This window comes from Mus musculus, chromosome 9 (assembly GCF_000001635.26).
Source record: "Mus musculus strain C57BL/6J chromosome 9, GRCm38.p6 C57BL/6J".
Taxonomy (NCBI): domain Eukaryota; kingdom Metazoa; phylum Chordata; class Mammalia; order Rodentia; family Muridae; genus Mus; species Mus musculus.
Genome location: NC_000075.6, coordinates 73,068,965 through 73,092,322, shown reverse-complemented (window position 1 = coordinate 73,092,322; position 23,358 = coordinate 73,068,965). Strand labels below are relative to the sequence as shown.

Here is a 23,358-nt window from a genome sequence, read left to right as displayed (position 1 = left end):
AGGCTTTTCTTAGTAACAGCATTCTTTCTGGATGTGGTGGTGCATGCCTGCAGTCCCAGCATGCCAGAGGCACCAGTTCTGCACATTCCAGAGCAGCTTGGTCTTTTGGTTTGGCTTGGTTTTCAAGACAGAACTTCTCTGTGTAGCCCTCCTGACTGTCCTGAACTCATTCTGTAGACCAGGCTGGCCTTGAACTCAGAGACCCTCCTGCTTCTGCCTCAGGAGTGCTGGGATTAAAGGTGTGTCTGATGCTTATGTTTTCTTTTCCAAATTCTTATCTGAGAACAAGTCCAGGTACCTGAACATAAATTCAAAAGGACCATTACTTTCACCATAGAAAGCTGGTACTATCCCTTATGTACACAAGATGGCGCTAAAGCAGCATTGCCAGGGAGAGCTCTTGCTAGAGGTATGAAAAATGGTTGGTTGATATAGCCACCTAACAAATGGCCACTTAATAGTTACTTGGGAGTTCCTGGAGACAACAAATATTTTGATGTGTTTTTAAAAGGGTGGGTGGTGATGGCACATGCCTTTAATCTCATCATTCAGGAGGCAGGGGCAGGCAGATCTCTGAGTTTGTATCAGGCTGGTCAACAGAGTGAGTTCCAAATAGTCAAGGGCTAAAAAGAGAAAACCTGTCTCGAAAAACAACAACAACAACAACAACAAATTCATCACGGGCTGGTGAGATGGCTCAGCAGTTAAGAGCACTGACTGCTCTTCCAGACATCCTGAATTTAATTCCCAGCAACCACATGGTAGCTTACAACCATCTGTAATGGGATCCAATGCACTTTTCTGGTGTGTCTGAAGATAGCTGCAGTGTACTCATATAAATAAAAAATAAATTAATTTTAAAAATTACTTCTATTATTTACTTATTGACAAAACTGGAACCTTAACACCAAGTTGCCAGGGATTAAGCGATGGCTCAGAGGTTGAGTGTGCCTTACTGTCCTTGCAGAGGATCCATGTTCAGTTCTCAGCACCGGTATCGGGCACTCACAACTGTAACTCCAGCTCCAGAGAGACATAATGCCTCTGATATCTATGGTGGACCTTCTGGGTAGTTGCATCTATACAAACATAGTTTAAACAAAATTTTTTTTTTTTTTTTTTTGGTTTTTTGAGACAGGGTTTCTCTGTATAGCCCTGGCTGTCCTGGAACTCATTCTGTAGACCAGGCTGGCCTCGTACTCAGAAATCCACCTGCCTCTGCCTCCCAACTGTGTGTGTGTGTATATATATATATACATACACACACACATATATACATATATTCATATATTCACTAAGAAAGCACTTGTCTGGCATGTGCAAGGCCTAGAGTTCAGCCCCCAGCACTGTAGAAGTCGTCAGAATGACAATGATGATCTCTAGAGAGTTTTGTCAAATGTGTCTAGGCATTTGGCTTACATGTGGATCCAGAATTGATGGCGAGTCTTGCTGGACGCTGCGTCCTTGAAGTGGCTTCCAGGAGTCAGTCTTGTGTGTTTGGTTGTAGCTTACTTATGTTGTTTCAATGTATGCACAATAATACATTAATTTATTTCTTTTAAAATTGTATTATTTTTATGTGTATGAGTGTTTTGCCTGCGTGTGTGTCTATGTGTGCACCGTGTGCGTGCCTTGTGTCTGAGGAAGTCAAAAGAGCATTGGGTCCCCTGGATCTGGAGTTATGGAGTTGTAAGCTACTGAATAGGTGCTGAGAATCGAACCCTGGCTCTCTACAAGAGTTGACAAGCGCTCTTCATCATGGAGCCATCGCTCCGGCCCCCATTAATTTCTTTACAAGGGATCAAACGATCAGAGACCAAATTCAGACCACATTCCCTAGTTCTGAGTTATCACGGAGCACCGCCGAGTTCAGACCCCGGAAATCCATAGCCTGGTCTGTGGCGATGCATCTATCACTGACACTGAATAAAGGTTTTCAACTGAGCTTCTGTTGCAGAAACTTGGAGTGCCTTCCCTCATCAGCGACCAGCAGGGGGGACAGAGTTCTCAAATCTGTGGCCAATTATGTGCACAGCACACAAGTATATCCATTCAGTTGTCCTTTAACCCCTTTCACAGTTTCCATGGCTCTCTCCATTCGGAATAAAAATGGCAAAGGGGTTTATTCCCAGCGCCAGTTATCTTCCGTGACTAAAGGAGCATGGACAGCCTCTATCTCTCCCCTCTCTCTTCCTGGCATTTCCTTTATCCTCATCAGTTAAAACCGTTTCTCATTAGAGCCCATCTTTGTGACCTCTTCCGTGGCACGTGTGTGCTGGACACAGGGAAAGACAGTCCCTGCATGGCTCAGATCCTCGTACAACAGAAAGCAACACCAGGCTCTCTGATGCTGGGCAGACTACAGGATCCCGAGACCCAGCATGCTGTAACAAGGAAAGATCTGATGAAGGCCTAGAGTGGGCCAGGTTGGCCCTTCCACTCTCCGGGTGCTTGAGACATCCTGTTGAAAGACTCTTCTGACCGCCCTGCCCTACTTTTACATTCACTTCTCAAAAGCACGGGCAAGAACTGTGGCCTCTATTGCCTCATGGCCGACTTCCTCCTATGCCCTTGCAAAACAGCATCCCTTTCAGCACTTCAGTCAGACTTGTGGTGTTTGGCCCCTCAGTTTCCTTTCCACACTTTTGAGAGCCTCTCAAGAGGGAGGAGCCGTACCAGAACTGCCTGGCACCTGGCTCTGCCAGCCTCAAGCCGTTAAAGGCACCAGTGCCCAGGTCCCCACATAGTACACCACTGTAGCCTGGCTGAGCATTTCCCAGAAATTGCTCTGTGGTCTCGGGTGGGCCACAGGAGAGGCATGGGGGAAGTGAAGCATTACCCTTTAAAGATTTCGCACACGTAGGCACTTACCTGCTGACTCATCTTGGTGCAGCCTAGCAACCAGACTTGCACCTGTCCCACCCCCTCGCCTCACCTCTCCATAGCACTGAGACTGCTAAACCAGGTGTGTGATTAGCTAAGATAAAGCGACTGGCTTGTGCAGGATGCCCACGCCACCGAGGTCAGAGGCGACAGCTGCCGGCAGTTTTTGGGACACATATAAATTCTAGTCGCTCTTCATTTCCTATACCCAATCCACAGTTTGCAATCAGCTTCTTTTCCTGACAGCCCATCCTGTGAAGCCCAAGAATCAGCATCAGACACAAAGAGAGAGTTCCAGCGACTCTGTAACTACAATGACATAAAGGCAGATCTCGGCAACAGATACATGCACTCACACAGGCTTGCATGTTCCTATGCGCACATGTGCACTTATGTAGGTGTAGGTGAAGGCAGAGATTAACCCTGAGTGGCAACATCCACCTTGTTTTTATTTTGATAGATTTCTCACTGGCCTGGAATTTACCAACTATGCTAGCTTGGCTGGCAGGCAAGCCCCAGGGATGCACCTGTTTCTGCTGTCTAGCTCTGAGATTAAATGAGAGCTAACACACCCAACTTGTTTTATTTTTGTTGTTTTGTTTTGTTTTGTAAGATAGGGTGTCACTTATATAGACCAGGCTGGGCTCAAACTCAAAGAGATCTGCCTGCCTTGGTCTCTTGAGTACTAGGATTAAAGGCATGTACCACCACACCAGGCTTTAAACGGGGGCTCTGGAGTGGGGGCCATTGAACTCAGGTCTTCAAGCTTGTGTGGTAAGCACTCTGCCAACCGTGTCATCACATCCCCCAGGCCAGGATCTCTTCATATACAAGCATCAACAGAAACTTAACTGCTAACACTCCACATGACTGAGTGACAGAGGTGAGACCAAACTGTACAAAGCTCCCAGGTGTTTCTAAGGGCTTGACACCGTCTATCCTGGCATGAAACTGCATCTCCTCATAAGAGTAAGCCAGCAGGATGGGTAGGAGCCCCCCATATTAGCATTTTGTCTAAGCTCTGCCCCACAGTTACCTGGCAACAGCCAGGTATGCCTGACTATAAAAGGGGCTGCTTGCCCCCTCTGCTCTCTCTTGCTCTTGCTTTCTTGCTCTCCTCTGTCCCCTCACCCCATTCCCCCTCTCTCCCCATTCCCCTCCCCCTTCTCTATCCACGTGCTCATGGCCAGCCTCTATTTCTCTACTCTTCTCTGCCTCTCTCTGTCTCTCCTACCCTCTTAACTCCCCTCCACATGCCCTGAATAAACTTTATTCTATACTATACCATTGTGTGGCTAGTCCCTCAGGGGGAAGGGTTGCCTCAGCATGGGCCTGCTGAGATGCCCCTTTCCCTCATACCTCACCACACATCCATAAAACATATTCCCCTCTCCATTTATCTTTTTATAAACACAACATCTCAGGTGAAGCAGGAGCTGCTAGAGGCACAAAGTCGTGCCCTGCCCACTCTGTAATGCTTTCTCTCTTGTATTTCTCTTTTCCTTTCCCAGAAATCCCGCACCTGCCCACCTGGAGGGACAGGAGTCAAGTGAAGCAACTGTCACCTTCTCCTTTCATGTGCAAGCCCTGTGGTGCCTCCATGAACCCGCTCCAAGAGCTTGAGGAGAGAGTCAGCATTTCCTGGCCCTTCACTCAAAACCAGTTTAAAGCCAAGGGCGGCTATACTTCCTCCCATCAAAGTCATCACCTGCTCTGTGATAGATACCCCAAAGGCCACCTCTACTGCCAGAACTCTGCAACGGTATGCAAAGTGGTTTTGAAATTTCCTTGCCAAACACAGAGGATTTCCTTACTCCAAGAGTCTTTTGTTAGCCAGGTGATGGCCGAGCACACCTTTTAATCCCAGCACTTGGGAGGCAGAGGCAGGCAGATCTGTGAGTTCCAGGCCAGCCTGGTCTAAGGAACAAGTCCCAGGACAGCCAGGGCTACACAGTGAAACCCTGTCTCAAAAAAAAAAAAAAAAAATCTTCTCTTTTCGTGTTGGACAGAAGGCACTAAAGTCAGTATGGCTGCATTCAAAACTCTCCTCCTGCAAAATCTAAGAACTTGCCAAGAGGGGCGGAGACAGCAGAGGCCACCCCCACCCCGTGTGTGCTCTCAAACTCCCCACTGTGACGTGAAATCTGAGGGTTTGACACTGAGTTGGCTCTTTTCTCTTTTCAGTCACTCGCTGGCTAATGTTTCTGTTCCCTCTGGACCCCACCACAGGAATACTCACCCGTACTTCTCGGCAAGTTCCCGGGCCTCCTCCTCTTTCACTGCCCTCTGGTCTTCCAGGTCACTCTTATTTCCACACAGCACTATATCTGGGTTTTCACAGTACGCGTGCATCTGTAGCTGGCCTAAGGCACGGGAAAGTTGGTTATACGTAAGTCATAATGTAAACAGGCGATCAACAGAAAATCCGTGCAAAGGTGCTTCTGAAAACCTCAAATGAGTATACAAACCTCAAATGAGTATACAGAAGTAAAGAGCTGGTAGAATACTTTCCCTCTGCCTTGGTGAACCACAGATTACATTCCTAAAACTGGCCACCAAGGTCTAGTCCCTTATTGGGCTACTTCCTCCTCCCCACTGAGGTCCAGCTATCAAAGTATTGAAGTCCAGGATTCAAAAGGCCCCTTTTGGCTCACCTAGTTAACATGTACAATCAAAAGGAACCAACTCATCCTAACTGGGGTTCCCCCTTTCCCTTTATAAACTGCCATTTGAAGAAGGAGGAGGAGGAGGAGGAGGAGGAGAAGCAGCAGCCGCAGCCACTGCCGTCACCACCAGGTGTGATGGTGCATGCCTGTAATCCCAGAAGCTGAGGCAAGAAACTCTGAGTTCAGAGCTAGCCTGGACTACCCAGTGAGATCTTGTCTTATACAAGCAAAGAAAAACTGCGGTTTGATGATGAAAGAAGACAGAGAGAATAAATAGTAAATGAGTGTCACCAAGACCAGGGGACACAGGACACCACAATTCAGATTCTGTAACTTTTGGAAAGAACCCAAAGTCTTAACTATGAAAAGCAAAAAAGGGGCTGGAGAGATGGCTCGGTGGTCAAGAGCAGGTACTGCGCTTCCAGAGGAGCCGGATTCTGTTCCCACCATTCAACTAAGTGGCTCATCACCACCAGCTGCGCTGGCCTCCCAGACCCCTGTACTCACATGTGCATACCCACACAGACACAAGATTTTTATTAAAATATCATAAAAATGAATTCTCTTTTAAAAGGAAAGAAAGGAGCTCCATGGTGCTAAATAGTTCCATCTTCCGAAGGAGGAACATAAAACCCAACTTCTTTCTCCTCAACACGCCAGAAATGGAAGCATCTGAAATTTTGCAACCAGTGGTCTCAGAGCACGTGACATCATGTGTGCTTTGTCCCTATCAGCCAGGAGCGTTGCCACTTCAGTTCCTCCTCACAAACGCAGGTCAAACATATCTTATCAGGGGAAGGTGAAGAAGGAGGAAGTCTCCCCAAGCCTTAAATAACACAAGCCTGAATTTCAGGACATTGTTCTTCGCTTTCAAGAGACAACTTGGGTCACAAGACCTGCCCAGGCAAGATCTAACTAACTGTGCCCTGTTTCCTGTACAAGGCAGGCCTCTTCTACCCTAGGTTGTTAATGTGCAGTTCCCACACTCTTTAATGCCCAGACACAACTTCCTTCAAGATCTGTTCCATCCTCTTCTCTACTGGTCCCTTCTGCGCTCTCCCAGAACCTCCAACGTCTACTACCATGGTTACGAACATCTCCTACTGTTGGAAGCTTGGCTCTGTTGCTGGCTGGCTGTTCTCCTCATCCACTACCCAACCCCCTGCACGCCCTCATCTTGAGGGGGAAGTTATGTGACTACCTTAGCATCCTGATCTACAAATGAACATGACAGTACTTACTTTCCAGAACCAAGATTAACTGATTTATTGGCTCTCTGTGTAAGTGGTATGGGCTAGCAGCCTCAGCAACCCCTGAGAACTTATTGAAAATGCAAATTCTGAGCCGGGCGTGGTGGCGCACGCCTTTAATCCCAGCACTGGGGAGGCAGAGGCAGGCGGATTTCTGAGTTCGAGGCCAGCTTGGTCTACAAAGCGAGTTCCAGGGCAGCAGCTCTCTGATCAGGCTCCTTCAGTGGGCTGGCTCACCCTTAGGCTCTTCTCACCCCTTCCTGAGAGGATGAGGAAGGGTCCCCAGCAGCTCCCTGGGGAAGGCAGCTCCAGGGAACAAAGGATGTCTGCCATCTGAGGCCCTAAGCTGAAGGGCTTATTCTTAGTAGCCTCGACACTGAGCTGTTTCCAGCAGAATATATAACATGGCAGCCATAGAGTGGACATGTCGTAACATGGCAGTGCAGAGCAGGTCCAGGAGCAGGGCAGGGCTGGGGAAACCACACGTACTTATCCAGTTTCGGACATTGAGGAAACTTTGCTCATTTGTCAGGTCGAACAGAAGCAGGAAACCCATAGCGTCCCTGAAGAATGCAGTGGTTAAGCTACGAAACCTAGGGCACAAAAAAAAAAAAAAAAAAAAGCAGTTAAACAGTTGGTCACTAACGAATGAAACATAAGTCAATAAAAAGAAAAGGACAGGACATGATGGCTCCAAGTATGGTGGAAGAGAAAGTTTGTTATGGATTTGTGGGAGAGCATAGCCAGCAGCAGACACATCTGGGGGGGCTAGAGTGAGCAGGACCTTGAATGTTGTGGGGAGAGGGGAGGGGAGAGAGAGAGAGAGCGAGCAAGAAACAGCAGCCAGGTAGCCAAAGGCACAAAAGGAGGAGCTAAGGAGGAGTGGCTGACCCAGGTCTGGATTATACAGGGAAGAACTTCTGGAAGAAGGGTGGCCCAGCTCTGGGGCAGGAGAGTTCAGGGTAGAGGGTGGAGTATACCAGCCAGATCCTGTAACAGGCAGGGACTAAGGGACCCTGGGAGAACCTGGAGGCCCGGTCTGCTCTGATATGTTAAATAGGCACCTCTGCTGCTTGTCCCGGGTCCTGAAACTTAACAACCAAGCCATGCATGGTCCCACTCCTGAACTGTAAAGCTGTCACTGACACCCTCAGCATTCTACAAAGCGACATCAGCTATTCCAACAAAGTTCTCTCAAGCAGGGGCTTACCACTCCCCCAAGTTCACATGTGAACAGAATGTGTTATGGAAGACTGAACCGGCTGCACGAGAGATCCCAGCCAGGAAATCATTGGACAACTCGAGTTCACCAAGCCAAAACCAACAGTGTCAGCCATGTGTCTCCTCCTTCTGGGGAGGTTTCAGGTCACTACAAGTCAATAGAACTCACTTCCAGCTCTGTAGACGTCTCTCTGGCAACCATTTCCCTACCTCTGAGGTGGGAATGGTGCTGGGTGGACCTGTCATGGTATGCTTCCTCCCGCAGGCTTTGCCTGCTGTCCCTCTCCTCTCTCAGTTCCTTCTCGCTTTGCCTAAATGTCTAGTCTGTAACTGACAGGCAGGCTCCACAGAAGGAAATGCCAAATAGTAACCAGCTAGTCAGAAATAGTAGGTTTTCTTCAATTACTGTATTCAATGGTCTCATAAAACGTCTTTACTGTTTATAGATACATACCAAAATAGCTGTGGATGGCAGGATGTGGTATTTAAATTTTTTCCCTCCAGGTAATATGGGAGGGAGGGAGGAGGAGTTTTAAGGGGAGAGATGAAATGAGAATGGCCACAACATGGAAATGATCAGATCTGAGTAAGGGACACAGGTTCAGTTACATCTCTTCACCATTATACATACACTTGGAGATTTCTATGGGTGGTTTGCTTTGGTTTGGTTCTTTTATCATTAAAAGAAGAATGGGAGCCGGGCGTGGTGGCGCACGCCTTTAGTCCTAGCACTCGGGAGGCAGAGGCAGGCAGATTTCTGAGTTTGAGACCAGCTTGGTCTACAAAGCAAGTTCCAGGACAGCCAGGGCTACACAGAGAAATCCTGTCTCAAAAAACAAGAAAGAAAGAAAGAAAGAAAGAAAGAGAGAGAGAGAGAGAGAGAGAGAGAGAGAGAGAGAGAGAAGGAAGGAAGGAAGGAAGGAAGGAAGGAAGGAAGGAAGGAAGGAAGGAAGGAAGGAAGGAAGGAAAGAGAGAAAGAGAGAAAGAAAAGTGGGAGATCGCTCAGTGGTTAAAGTGTTTCCCATACAAGCTTGAGAGCCAGAGTGGATCCCCGGAACCCACACAACTATTAGGTAGGCACAGCAGACCACCTATAAATTCAGCACAGAGGCGCCTGAGATGGGGGATTCTCAGAATAAGCTACATAGCTGGACCAGCTGTGTGTGTGAGCACTGAGCTGGGGTGAGACACGCTGCTTCAATGAATAAGGTGGAGAGCAACTACAGAAGAGACCTAATGTCAACCTTGGGCCCCCACATCACACGTGTGCATGCATAACCACAGGAGCACACAAAACACACACACACACACAACACACACACACACACACACACACACACACACACCCTTCCAGAAGACTGAGATAAATCAGAGGCTGTAGCTAACTGAAAGCAGCCTTGCACCAAAGTGTCATGTGTTTTTTTTTCAGTCAAGTAACCTATAATCAGATTAATTCATCCCGACCAGATGTTCCACCAGGCCTCAGCAACAGAGAAGAACAAAGCAAGCACCCTTGGGACTCCCTTACTGGTGAGCAGAGCGCAGAAGGCAGTGGGGAGAAGCCTAGAGCCTGAAACGGGAGAAAGAATGAGTCCCAAGTATGAAGGGTTAATTTTGAGATTTACATCTCCTTTGACCTTGGAGAAAATGTGCCTGTTACCATCAACTCAGGCTGCCAACACAGATCTGGCAGCTCATCTTACCAGGTGCAGATGAGCCAGTTGGCTGCCTTTGCCTGGCCAGGTCAGTGTGAATAGACTGGGGGAGACACACCTCTCCTGCCCAGGTCAGTGTGGACAGACTGGGGAGACATACCTCTCCTGCCCCGCCGTGTCCCATAACTGCAGGTGGATTCTCTGGCCTCGGCCCACAGCTCCATCTGGCCCATTGGCTCTGTACACCTAAAACAGCAAAGCAAAGATAAGCCAAGGGAAATTCTGAGACCAGCGGGCTCTTCTTGACTTTCGATTCAGCACAAAATCTCAAAGCATTTAGACTTCTCAAGAGAATTGAGTCCCGAACAGAGCCAGGTTTAGACTTTGGTGCAATAACCACACTTGAGCAATGGCACCTCCTACTAAGACCTAGCTGGGGGTGTAGTTCAGTTGATAGTCTTGCTTAGCATCCACAAAGCTCCAGATTCCACCCCCTGTACCGTAAAAGCAGGCATGGTGGTGCATGCCTGCAATCCCAGCACTTGGGAGGTGAGACAGAAGATAGAAAGGTCACTCGCAGCTATATATCAAATTGAATTTGAGGCCAGCCAAGAATGTATAAGTCCCTGTCTCTAAAACACCAAACTTAATAAAAATAATTTATTTTATTCCAAAAAACACTGACTTTCTGTGGCTTTTCCTTATCTTATCTTTAGGAAGTGCCCTGGAAATGATTTTATAGAGACCAGGGAGATGATTCAGTAGGTAACCGTGCTTGCCTTGAGTTCAAGGGCAGGCTGAGTTCAATCCCTAGGACCTACATGGTAAAGAGAGCCAACTCCCACAGATTGTCTTCTGACTTCTATACATGAACCACAGCACAGGTGCACACACATACACAACAAATAATTAAATAAATACAAAACCTAATGGCTTTATACATGGGCACTCCTGTCCCAGCTCTCAGGGGGCGGGACAAGCCAGGGCTAAAAACGCAGGCTCCAGGCCAGCTAGGGCTACACAGTGAGACCCCATTTGAGAGGGGGGAGGGCTGGAGAGATGGCCATCCATAATGAGATCTGATGCCCTCTTCTGGTGTGGCTGAAGACGGCTATAGTGTACTTACATATAATAAATAAATAAATAAATCTTTAAAAAAGAAAAGAAAAGAAAGCTCTGAGAGAGAGAGAGAGAGAGAGAGAGAGAGAGAGAGAGAGAGAGAGAGAGATTGAAGCTGGAGGTATGGCTCAGTAGTTCAGTGGGGTAGCACCCACCGCCTTACTATACATGAGACTCCAGGTCTGATCCCAGGTACCACATACCACAGGACAAAACAAACAACAGCAAATGGACCAGCATGACAGCCTAGAGAACCTCAGCTGGCCAGGCAGCCACTGCAGAGCAGGTTTGGAGACTTGTCAGAAAGCTTCCCTAAAGAGCAGCTCCATTCCCAGGCTTGTCCTCACCCAGAGCTTGTTCATGAGAAAAGTCCCAGACTTGGCGAATTCATCAACAACCGTCCCTATAGTTATTTAACAGACACCGCTGGCTTCCAGGGACAGCGACACCAATTTTGGCTAATAAATGTCTAATCTCTAGCATTGTCCCCTCAGAATAAACTTAAAAAAAAAAAAAAAAAAAAAAAAAAAGCCTGGCAAAGGTGGTGTCCTCTTTTAACCCCAGCACTTGGAGGCAGAGGCAGGTGAATTTGTGAGTTGCAGGCCAGCCTGGTCTACAGACAGAGTTCCAGGACAGCCGTGACTATAGAGGCCTTGTCTCAAAAACAAAACAAAAACAGGTGGGCAATAGTGGCTCATGCCTTTAATTCCAGCACTTGGGCGGCAGAGGCAGGCAGATTCCTATGAGTTTGGGGCCAGCCTGGTCTACAGAGTGAGCTCCAGGACAACTAGGGCTATACAGAGAAACCCTGTCTTGAAAAACAAACGGAAAAAAAAAATCCAGTTGTTAATAAGATTTGTTGTATAGAGAAACTTTTTCTTTCATATGCAAACATTCCTAATAATAAAATTAAAAGAGCAAGGAACCAGGCTTAAGACTTCAGCATCTATAACCCCTACAGTTAGTATCACTCCTTCCTACTATAAACCCGTAGCTTCCAGAGAGCTTCACAAACAAGATTATGAACTTTTCTAATGATCAAAACTTAGGTCTTGGGCTGGTGAGATGGCTCAGTAGGTAAGAGCACCCGACTGCTCTTCTGAAGGTCCAGAGTTCAAATTCCAGCAACCACATGGTGGCTCACAACCATCTGTAATGAGATCTGACTCCATCTTCTGGAGTGTCTGAAGACAGCTACACTTACGTATAATAAATAAATAAATCTTAAAAAAAAACTTAGGTCTTAAGTTCCTTGTGACCTCATGGAGTAAAGATTCCTTCAACCCTTGTGGCCTGTGGTTTTGTCTATCAGCCTGTAATCCTGACCAGTATACCTTGGGAACTACCCAGTGGTTTCTTACTAAGAAGAAAAATAGGGGATTTTGGGTTGTTTTGTTTTTCAGAAGCCCTTGAAACAGTACGTGTAGCCTCCCCCAGCCTGAAGCTGGCTGTTGCAAACCTTGCTGCTACTGAGAATGAGACCACCTGGGGTGGAGCCTTCCGACCTAGATGGCTCCATTGTTCTGTCACTTGCCGCTGCTCTCCTCCAAGACACTGCTACCTGCTGAGAGGCCCCTGAGATATTCCAGAGGCACATCCTATCCTGCACATCCTCGCCTGCAGGCTGGCTCCAGGCACCAAGAATGGATTGGCGGGGGATGGGCTTTCCCCTTTTTAAGCACAGTCTCTGAGTAAAATCTCGGGCCTTGATCAGAACATCTGTCTTGGCTTCATTATCTTTTCTTTTCTTTTTTTTTTTTTTTCTTTTTTGTTTTTTTTTTTTTTTGGTTTTTCGAGACAGGGTTTCTCTGTATAGCTCTGGCTGTCCTGGAACTCACTTTGTAGACCAGGCTGGCCTCGAACTCAGAAATCCGCCTGCCTCTGCCTCCCAAGTGCTGGGATTAAAGGCGTGCGCCACCACGCCCGGCTCATTATCTTTTCTCGAAGTCTAAGTCTCTTTCAGCACCAGCCTGCCTTCCAGAAACACCCGGCTCATGTAGGCTGCGGGCCAGCTTACAACAAGTATGACTTCAGAAGCTACCAGTGAGGCATGGCCACTTATTGTTAAGACCCTAAAGAGTCTAAAGAGTGGCTCCCTCTACCCGTGTCTCCGTCCTGTCCTTTTCCTCAGCACTAATCTTTTCTCCCTCCCCATGCCTGTGCTTAAATCTATGTCCAAACCTTTTCCTAATAAACTCCGGCTTCATTTCGTAAAAATAAAACAATGAGAGTGGAATCTATGCCACAGGAAAACAGAATATTTACAGAAGGATCATTTTCATAGCTAGAACAGAAAACAGTGAAAATCCTCATCAGCACTGGGCAGATGCATCTGGCATGTTAGCACAGTGGAATCTTACTCTGCCGCCGTAATCGATGCATACAAGGGTGAGGGAGACGGCTCGGTGCTTGAGAGCACTCGGGCGCTTTTTGGAAAGGACCTGAATTCAGTTCCCGATGCCCACAACAGGCAGTTCATAATGTAACCGTAGCTCCAGCTCCAGCGGATCCAATGTCTTCTTCTGGCCTCTGCAGGTACCCCAACCCACCCCACTCTCTCATAAACATAATAAAAATAAACATTTTAAAATTGATTCTGTCTGATGCTTGCTACAATACGGATGAACCTCGAGACATGCTACGTCTAAGAAGACAGACACAAAGGCCTTGTATACAGCACATCCAGAATTAGGCAACTCTGGAAGGAAGAGCGATAGGCAATGGCATTATCGGGGTTTATTTCTGTGATGATAAAAATGTTCATGCTGGGCATGGTGGTGAAGACTTTTAGTTCCAATACCTGGATCTCTGTGAGTTCAAGACCATCCTATACAGCAAGTTCCAGGCCAGCCAGAACTACATGGTAAGACCTTGTCTCAAAAGAAAAAACAGTTGCTGGTGGCACATACTTATAACCCCAAAGGTGAGGCAGGGGATTAATTCAAAGTAGCCTAGGCTGCGTGAGACCCTGTCTTCAAAAACTAAACGAGTTGAGCTGGAGAGCACTGGCTGCTCCTGTAGAGGACCTAAGTTCGGTTCCCAATACCCATGTGTTGGCTCACGACCATTTATAACTCCAGGTCCGGGGAATGTGATACCTTCTTCTGGCCTTTGTGGGTCCCAGGCACATAGGTGGTACACATATATATCATACATGCACACAGACAATCATTCACATAAAACAAGAATAAATCAATCCGAAAACCTAAGTAAATCAACAAAGAAATATGCAAGCAATTAATTGTGATGGAGACATCGTGTGAATCTGCTGCCATGGATATGCTAGAAAAAAATCTGCTGAATTCTACACTTTAAATGGACTAATTTTACTTGTTATTTTTTAAGACTTTATTTAATGTATATGAGTACACTGTAGCTGTACAAATGGTTGTGAGCCTTCATGTGGTTGTTGGGAATTGTATTTAGGACCTCTGCTCGCTCCAGTCAACCCCACTCACCCTGGTCGTCTCTGCTTGCTCTGGCCCAAAGATTTATTTATTATTATACATAAGTACACTGTAGCTGACTTCAGATGCACCAGAAGAGGGAGTCAGATCTCACTATAGGTGGTTGTGAGCCACCATGTGGTTGCTGGGATTTGAACTCAGGACCTTCAGAAGAGCAGTCAGTGCTCTTACCTGCTGAGCCATCTCACCAGCCCCTGATTTTACTTGTTGAGAATTATACATCAACAAATCTGCTTTAGACCAAAAGGAAGAGCTGGAGTTGCCTCTCCGTGGCAGAACACCCAGCATGCACAAGGCCCTGACTTCAACCCTCAGAACTCCATGCATGAAACAAGCTGGGTCACAAGGCGAGAGGTAACTAGCAAAAACAATCGTGTGCACACCATCAGCCCTAGCATGTGATACCAAAGCCTCTAAACACTTCCAAAGATCACTGCAGGTTGAGGTTATTGCTACAAACGCTTCCAAAATCTCTGTGGGTTGAAGTTATTGCAACTGTGTTGGTCAGAATAATGCCAAGAGGAAAGTCTGCACATTGGCCAGGGGAGCAGGAAAGAGAGAGGGAAGGATGGAAAGACAAAGACTCTGTCAGACAGACAGAGAGAAACTTGAAAGTCTACACGGGTTCAGTGACTCACATCTATCATCCTAGACTTAACTACACAGCACACAGTAGAACACTGGGAGACTCCATGTGGTTGAGCCCTGAGACAGAAAACTGACGACGTGACATCTCCATCGGCTATGTGACCATGAGCATCTCTTAGGGCACGCATCTCTTGCAGTGAGTCTGAATGTCTGTCAGATACTCTGGTTGCTGGGTGTGATGGCACATGCTTGTAACTCTGAGTCTGAGGTGTTCAAGAGTTCAAGGTTAGCCTGGGCCACATAGAAAGACCCTAAAGTGATAAAATACGGCTGGTAGTAGAAAGGGCCTATCCTGGGTTAAAGGGACTGACTTGTTCTGTCTGAGAAGCTGGGGACCGTGCAGCTTCCCTGACAGAATACACATGCTGAAGACTCTTTGGCTTCAGCCTTAGGGGACTTACCAGTAGCACCATAACTGGGTTTTTCAAACAACACCATTCATGGAAGGTCATAGTCGCTCCTTGCATTATGACCTCCTACTTTCCCCTTCCCCTATAAGAAGACCCTGCACTCCTATTATACACAACGCCTGTACACACATACTTCCTCACCACCATTCTGCAGCACACTGCATCACTGGTAACATCCCACACTGCCATCCCACCCTGGCCCTCCTGGCACATGGTGTTTCCTGTGGAGCTCTAGGCTCCAGGTAAGGGAGCTGCGGTTAAAGAGGAGACGATGCCGGTGTAAGAGACATTGTAAGGCCCAGCCCAGCCAACCAGACCAGAAGAGGCAAGATGGCTGACAGACTTCATGACACCGGTAGACAGGTAGACAATGGTATTCAGGAAGAAAGATATAAGCCAGAAGGGGAGCAAGGGGAAATGCTAGTAGAAATGTTCTCTGCAGGGGCTGAGACATGGTTCAGTGGTTAAGAGCACGTGCTGCTCTTGCAGGGGACCCAGGTTTGATTCCCAGCACCTACATTAAGTGGCTCACAAACACCTATAACTCCAGCTCTAGAGGATCCAACACCTCTAGCCTCCATGGGTACACACACACACACACACACACACACACACACACACACACACGGAGAGCGGGGGCAGGGAGAGTGTAACCATACACTCACAGGGACACACACATATACCTGATTAAAAATAAGGGTTTTTTTTAATTGTTTTTTTCTTTCTTTCTTTTTTTAAACGATTTATTTATTTTATGTATATGCATACACTGTAGCTCTCTTCAGACACACCAGAAGAGGGCATCAATCAGATCCCATTACAGATGGTTGTGTGCTACTATATGGTTGCTGGGAATTGAACTCAGGACCTCTTGAAGAGCAGTCAGTGCTCTTAACCTCTGAGTCACTCTCCAGCCCCCAAAATAAGTAATTGTTATTGTTGTTGTTTTTTTTTCTTTTTCTTTTCTTTTCTTTTCTTTTTTTTTTTTATTTTTTTTATTTTTAGTTTTTCGAGACAGGGTTTCTCTGTATAACCCTGGAACTCACTCTGTAGACCGGGCTGGCCTTGAACTCAGAAATCCGCCTGCCTCTGCCTCCCAAGTGCTGGGATTAAAGGCGTGCGTCACCACGCCCGGCTGTTGTTGTTTTAGAAAAAAAAGTAATATGGACTTTAACTGTGTCCAAAGGGTTTTATATCAAGTGTCCCGAGCACAGAACCCTTGTTTGTTTGCTTGCTTGCTTGCTTGCTTGCTATACAGACCTGGCTGCTCTCAAACTCAATATCCCTACCACTGCCTCCATGCTGGGATTAAAGGCATGGATGTTGTACCTAGCCACTTTCTTGTGTACTGTAACTTTAGGTCCCAACCTTTGGCTTCTCAAGTCCCGTTAATTTGTTGACTCAGATTAGATTCTTATGAAGGGTGCAGAACTTACCACTCTCTTTTCCCTGAAATCAATGCCCACTGTGGTGATGAATTTGGAGTTGAACTTGCCATCAGTGTACTGGTAGAGTACACTGGTCTTCCCTACCCCAGAGTCTCCCAAGGCCAAGAACTTGATGAGGTAATCGTAATCTCCATCCGACATGATGGAGAACTCTGTGCCTCACCTGTAAGACACGAAGAAACGGAGTTAGGAAAGTCCACCAGGAATACGAGAATTAGAGCTGGTGAGATGCCTCACTGGTCAAAGCACTCGCCATGCAACGCTGACGACCTGGGTTATCCCTGGAGCCCACGTAAGCAAATCCACAAGGTGGTCTGCTGACACATGCATGCCATAGCATGTGAGCATACATGCATGTCTGTGCGCTCTCTCTCTCTCTCTCTCTCTCTCTCTGACACACACACATACATTTTTAATCAAAAAAATATTAAAATTTTCTATATTAAAGTAACAATATTCTGTTCAATAAGTATTTGTTTGCATACTTTGTTGGGGGTTTTGTCCATCTGTCTGTCTGTCTGTTGGTGATTCTGTTTATTTTTGAGGAAGGTCTCAGGTACTTCAGGTTGGTCTAGAACTCCTGATCTTCCTGCCTCCAGCTCCCAAGTGCTTGGGTTACAGACAGGATGCACCACCGTGCCTGGCTTTCCACAGGTGCTTCTGTGTAACAGCCTGATCTAGGGGTCCATGAGGGGAGGTAATGAGATGTTCACTGTCCCCAAGAACCTAATAACTGGTGACTGAGATGCTCATAGAAACATAAATAACAGTTTAGGGCTTGGGGTTTGGTTTTTTAAGTTTTGGGGGTTAGGGTTTTTGTTTTGTTTTGTTTTGGTGGGAGTGGTTTTTTGAGATGGGGTTTCTCTGTGTAGCTCTGGCTTTCCTGAACTCAACCGTAGAATTTATATAAAGAAGGAGACTCCAAGTGGGAATGTCTGTAGGACAGTTAACCACAGTCATGGCAGACCACATAAAACAAAAGCTGGTGAACCAAAGAAGGGGCAGGTGGGTGTGGTGGTACACACCTGCAATCTGAGCAATCCAGAAATAGAGGCAGGAGAATTGCCCATGACTTTGGGGGCTAACCTGGTCAATACAGTGAGTTCTCATCCAACCAAGGCTGCATAGTGAGACTGTCTCCAATAAGAAAAGGGAAAAGTAAGTGAGAAAAGAGAAGCATAAGACGGGGCGAGAATACCACACAGTGGTACATGTCCCCGACCCCAGTACCTGGAAGGGATGCAGGAGCCTGAGTTCAAGGCCAACCTGAGTTGAGATGTTGCCTCAATGAGAAAATGTACAGAAAGAGACGTATGGGATGGGTGGGACAAGTGGGGCAGGTAGGTGGGACAGGGCATGAGTGGTGACTCCCAGTACTCAGTGGCTGCTGGTCATCTTTTCAGCACTAGATCCCGGTCTCTCTCTCTTTCCACTTGGACTTTAAATAATTTTGTTTGTCTTATTCGTTTTTATGCTCATGGGAAGTGGCTCGGTCCATAAAGCACTTACTGTGCAAGTGTGAGGGCCTGAGTTCTGATTCCCTAGCACGCACACGCAAAGGCAGGTCCATCCCTACCCCAATCACAGTGTGGGGATAGGCAGCTGTGGCCAGCCGGTCTAGTCCACTGGTGAGCTCCAGATTCAGTGAGATACCGTGTCTCAAAAGGTAAGGTACAGAGAGAGGGCTGGAGAAAGACATCGGACGCCAACCTCTGACCTCCGTATGCACATGCACACACACACACACACACACACACACACACACACACACACACACACACTTATAAACTCAGCACTTGGAAGGCAGAGACAGCCAGATCTCTGGGTTCAAAGCCAGTCTGGTCTTCAGAGTTAGTTCAAGGAGCCAGGGCTACACAGAGAAACCCTGTCTTGAAAAAACAGAAAAGAAAGAGGAGGAGGAGGAGGAGGGAGAGGAAGAAGAGGAAGAAGAGGGAGAAGAAGAAGAGGAGGAGGAGGAGGAAATAAGTCACTTTTAATTCACAGGTCAAATTGTTCTGATGGCTTCTGTATACACTATTATTATTTCCTACTTATTGGTCAGACTGCCTAGCTGTCATGCTCTTTCAGGAAGTGGGTTCCATAGTGGAGTAGAAACCATAACCCACAGCTAAATCCACCTCCACCTGGGTTTTCTAACAGGAAGTTGCTCAAAATTCTTCAAGATCAACTGAAACAAACTCCACCACAAAGGAGAAAAATGTCATCGTCCCCAGCAGTACCCATCCGCGGTTGCTTTTCTCCTCCGTGAGGCTCTCGCCATCTGCCTTTACCTTCTCAACAGATGCAGCACACAATTCCAATCCAAAGAGAAACAAGTCTCTCACCAGGTATGGGGGGAGCTGTAGGGGCAGGGGGGACACACTTCTGATACCAGTGCCAGGGAGGCAGAGCCCAGCAGATTTCTGTGAGTTTAAGTCAGCCAATGTAGCGGTCTATGTGGCATTCCAGGCCAGTCAGGGCTACATATTCACACACACACACACATACCCCTCTCCAGGAAAGTCCTGGGCACTCTCATTTCACATGTCAAACGCTAACAAACTCTCTGACAATCAGAACAATGATCTTCTGTCCGTCCCCCTCACAGAGACACCTCATCCTGCTCATGAAAGGTGGGTCTGCCCATCTATGCGCACATCAGGTGCCCGCCATGCCTCTCCATTCCCTCATACTGTCTACTCAGGTCCTAGGCTCAACACTAGGTGCTTCATTAGAATAAAAGTACAGGCGAGGGTCTTCTCCTCACACTCACCTCTTCTACCCCTGCCTGAAGCCTCAACTTGGTGACTATTAAAAATTCAAACTTCTCAGCCCCTAGAGCTGCCGTGGAGAACTTCCTCAGACAGCCTTAGCGTAGACCCGTGACCTCATATTGCAGATAGGACTGGCCCAGTGGATAAGGGCAGAGCCTTACCAACCTTCACAGTTCTGTTTGTAGGATATAAAGGGTGACACTTTACTGAGGGGTGGCTGTGTTCATAGTTTCTCCTTGCAGACACTGAACTCGGAATTACTGAGCTCTCCAAACGAGGAGCACATGAAGCTAGAGCCTGGCTTCGTGTTGTACAGAAACGGAGCTAAGACTTGAAAGCAGACCCAGACAGGCTCCAGTCAGCTGGAAGGTGGGGGCTTCAAATGGAAGCAAAGGGGCTCTGGTTCTGCAATAGAAGCAACAAAGACCCTGTACCTGCTTTATTTGTGCTTTATGTTAATTTGGGAAACGCTGGTCAGTCGGGTACCTATGCTTTAGTTTATTTATTTATTTATTTATTTATTTATTTATTATATATAAGTACACTGTAGCTGTCTTCAGACACACCAGAAGAGGGCATCAGATCCTATTACAGATGGTTGTGAGCCACCACGTGGTTGCTGGGAATTGAACTCAGGACCTTTGGAAGAGCAGTCAGTACTCTTAACGCTGAGCCATCTCTCCAACCCTTTAGTTTATTTTTTATTTTACAATCTTTTTTTTTCAGAGACAGGCTTTCTCTGTGCACCCCTGGCTGTCACAGAACTCACTCTATAGAGTGGGCTGATCTCAAACTCACAGACCCACCTGCCTCCTGAGTGCTGGGATTAAAAATCTGTGTCACCACTGTCTGCCCATATTATTTTTATTAATGATGTTGCCTTGTTTTGTTTTGTTTTTTTCAAGACAGGGTTTCTCTGTGTAGCCCTTACTATCCTGGAACTTGCTGTGTAGACCAGGTTAGTTTCAAATTAATGTGTGTGCCACCACACTGCCTGTGTTTTGTTTGTTTGGTTTGGTTTAAAATAAACAAACAAACAAACAAACAAACAAACCCTGGGGGCTAGATGGCTTGGTAGTTAAGAACACCTGTGGCTCTTACAGAGGACCCGGGTTTGGTTCCCAGCACCCACATCAACTCCTCATGATCACCTGTAAACCCAGCTCTAGGATCTGACGCCCTCTACTGGCTTCCTCAGACACTGCATGCAGGTACAAACCCATACACACAAAAATAAAGAATTGTAAGATCTTCGAAGAAAAAAGAACCGTGATAATACACCCCCTCACACAACGGCCCTGAAGATGGAAAGACATGCTGTGTGTGGAATACCCAGCATTCAGTGTCATCTAACAGCCTGTGACTCACAGAACTGCTAGGAAATGCCCAGAAACTCATCTACATTAAGAAGATTACTAAATTCGTCAAGCTAAGATGTGCTGAGGGCACTGGAACCGTGCATCACACATCTGAGTCCCTCTCTCCTGGAGGAAGTACTGTTTCAAAGCCTCCATCAGGGTCAAAAGCTCCAGGCACCTTCTGAGTGGACACACTCGCACTCAGTTGGCTTCTGCCTCTCCCTCCTTACACAAATATTTTCTCAAAGTGCTCCCCACCCTCATTCTCATCAGACTAACAATAGAAAGCACAGAACACCCATTTCCTCAACAAGAACCGCATGTTAGATAAGTGCCAGATAGGCAGAGAGCTTCCTTATTTAAAAGAGAAAAAAAAAAAGTGCAAGAGGAGGGCGGGGCCTGATGGTGAAAGCCAGGAATCCCAGCTACTCCAGAGGCTAAGGCGGGAGGATAGAAAAGGCAGCCTGGGCAACTTGTTGATAGGGTCTACTCAAACAGTAAAAGGACCTGAAGATGCAAGGGGGGCGGGGGGGGGGGGGCGAGCACTTGTCTAGCAGTTCAAGGCCTTAGGCTTAATTCCTAGTACCAAAACTAACAAAAAGACAAACAAAAACTGAAGACATAGGTAAATTGCTTTCCAGGGAGTAAATGAGGGAAGTGGTTTCAGTTCGGACAAAAGGAGATGAGCTTTAGCGGATCATGCCCTTAACCCTGAGACTCAAAAGGCTGACGCAGGAAAGGTTACTGGGCCGCACAGCAAGACTGTCTCAAAAAATAAGGAGAGAGGGACACATTGCCGGACACTGTCATATGCCACAAACAGCACTAGACATAGGGACTTTTACTTATTTATCATCCTTAGGTCTATAGATTTCCAACAGAGAGAGAGAGAGAGAGAGAGAGAGAGAGAGAGAGAGAGAGAGAGAGAGAGAGAGAGAGCCTTCCCAAAGAGGGTTTGCATAGGTCCCAATTCTGACTCTTCCTCTTCTGCCTTACACGGTTCAGTCCCAGTGCTTAAAAGTGACCTCATCCCTTCAATTATAAAACGGAGGCAACAGCCACCAACCTCCCGATAAACACCCTGGCGATAAGCAACTAAGGGGAATCTTGAGTTTTTTGGTTTTTTGTTTTGTTTCCTTTTTTACTTTTTTTTTAAAAAAGATTTATTTATTGTTATATGTAACACACTGTAGCTGTCTTCAGACACACCAGAAGAGGGCATCAGATCTCATTATGGATGGTTATGAGCCACCATGTGGTTGCTGGGATTTGAACTCAGGACCTTAGGAAGAGCAGTCAGTGCTCTTAACCGCTGAGCCATCTCTCCAGCCCCTGTTTTTTACTTTTTAAAAAAGCTTTTGGGATTATAATCCTATAGTTTCTCCTTTCCCTGTCCTCCTTGCTCTCCTCCAAGTGTTACTACATGTCTATATGTGTATGTACATACACGTTAGGTCGGAACTTCAGAAGGCAGTCCATCATTTCAGGAAGTGACAACGGCAGGAACTGGAAGCAGCCGGCCACGCCATATCCATGGTCAAGAACAAAGAGGATGAACTCATGCATGCATGCTTGGTGGTCAACTTTTCCCCTGCCCTTGGACAGCTCAGGGTTCAAACCCAGGGGACCGCTTCACCACATCAGTTAAGACTTGCTCATACATAATCCTTGATCTACATAATCCCTCACTGAGACTCTCTTCCCAGGTGATTCTAGGCTGTATCAACTTGACAAGTAAAGCCAGCCGTCATAAGGACCCTACTAAGTGCAGGGATGAGATTTATGCACTGAGGTAACTCACAGAAAGATTCCAGCCAGTGATTGATCCAAATGGTCAGTCGCCTCGACTTATTAGCAGTGCAGAGGGTTTTTTTTTTTTTTCTATTTATTTGGGGGTGGGGTGGGGAGCAGAGCACGTGTGGAGGCCATAGAAAAACTATGCAAACATTGGTTCTCTCCTTCCACGGTGTGGGTTCCAGAAATCAACTCAAGTCACCACATTTGGCAGCAAGTATCTTTACCCAGGAAGCCGGCTTGCCTGTCGTAGCAATAAGGTGCGTTTTTTGTTGTTGCTGTTTAGGGAGAATCTCACTGTGTAGCCCTGGCTGGCATGGATACACCACTACTTACACAACTCTGGTCTCAAACTCAGAGGCCTGCCTGCTCTGAATTCTGAGCGCTAGACTTAAAGGTGAGTGGCAGCATGCCCAGCCTACAGGACACTATTCATTTTAAACACCCCTCCCCTTTCTCTTCCTTAGTGGTGTTGGGAATCAAATTAGGGCCTTGTTTGGGTTAGGCAAGTCTTCTACCACGGAGTTACAGCCTCAGTCCTAAAACCTATTCTTACCCTTAATACAGGTTCAGAAAGACACATAGCGTCAGTGTGAGGAAAAACCAGCTTGAAGAAAACTTAAACGCTGTCAGTTCCAAAGTCCACCGAGGATTTGTGAAAGGTT

General features: G+C 46.8%; 1 protein-coding gene across 4 annotated transcripts in view; it reads right to left on the bottom strand.

Annotated features, from left to right (window-relative positions):
- The window catches only part of Rab27a (RAB27A, member RAS oncogene family), a 52,814-nt gene that overhangs the window by 5,301 nt on the left and 24,155 nt on the right, over positions 1-23,358 (bottom strand). For all 4 annotated transcript variants that reach the window (NM_001301230.1, NM_023635.6, NM_001301232.1 and 1 more), the window contains 4 exons: positions 16,756-16,930; positions 9,836-9,921; positions 7,289-7,392; positions 5,123-5,246 (listed from right to left, as the gene is read on the bottom strand). In NM_001301230.1, the coding sequence (NP_001288159.1) occupies positions 5,123-5,246; positions 7,289-7,392; positions 9,836-9,921; positions 16,756-16,908 (467 nt within the window). In that variant the 5' untranslated portion in view covers positions 16,909-16,930. The remainder of the gene's footprint in view (positions 1-5,122; positions 5,247-7,288; positions 7,393-9,835; positions 9,922-16,755; positions 16,931-23,358) is intronic.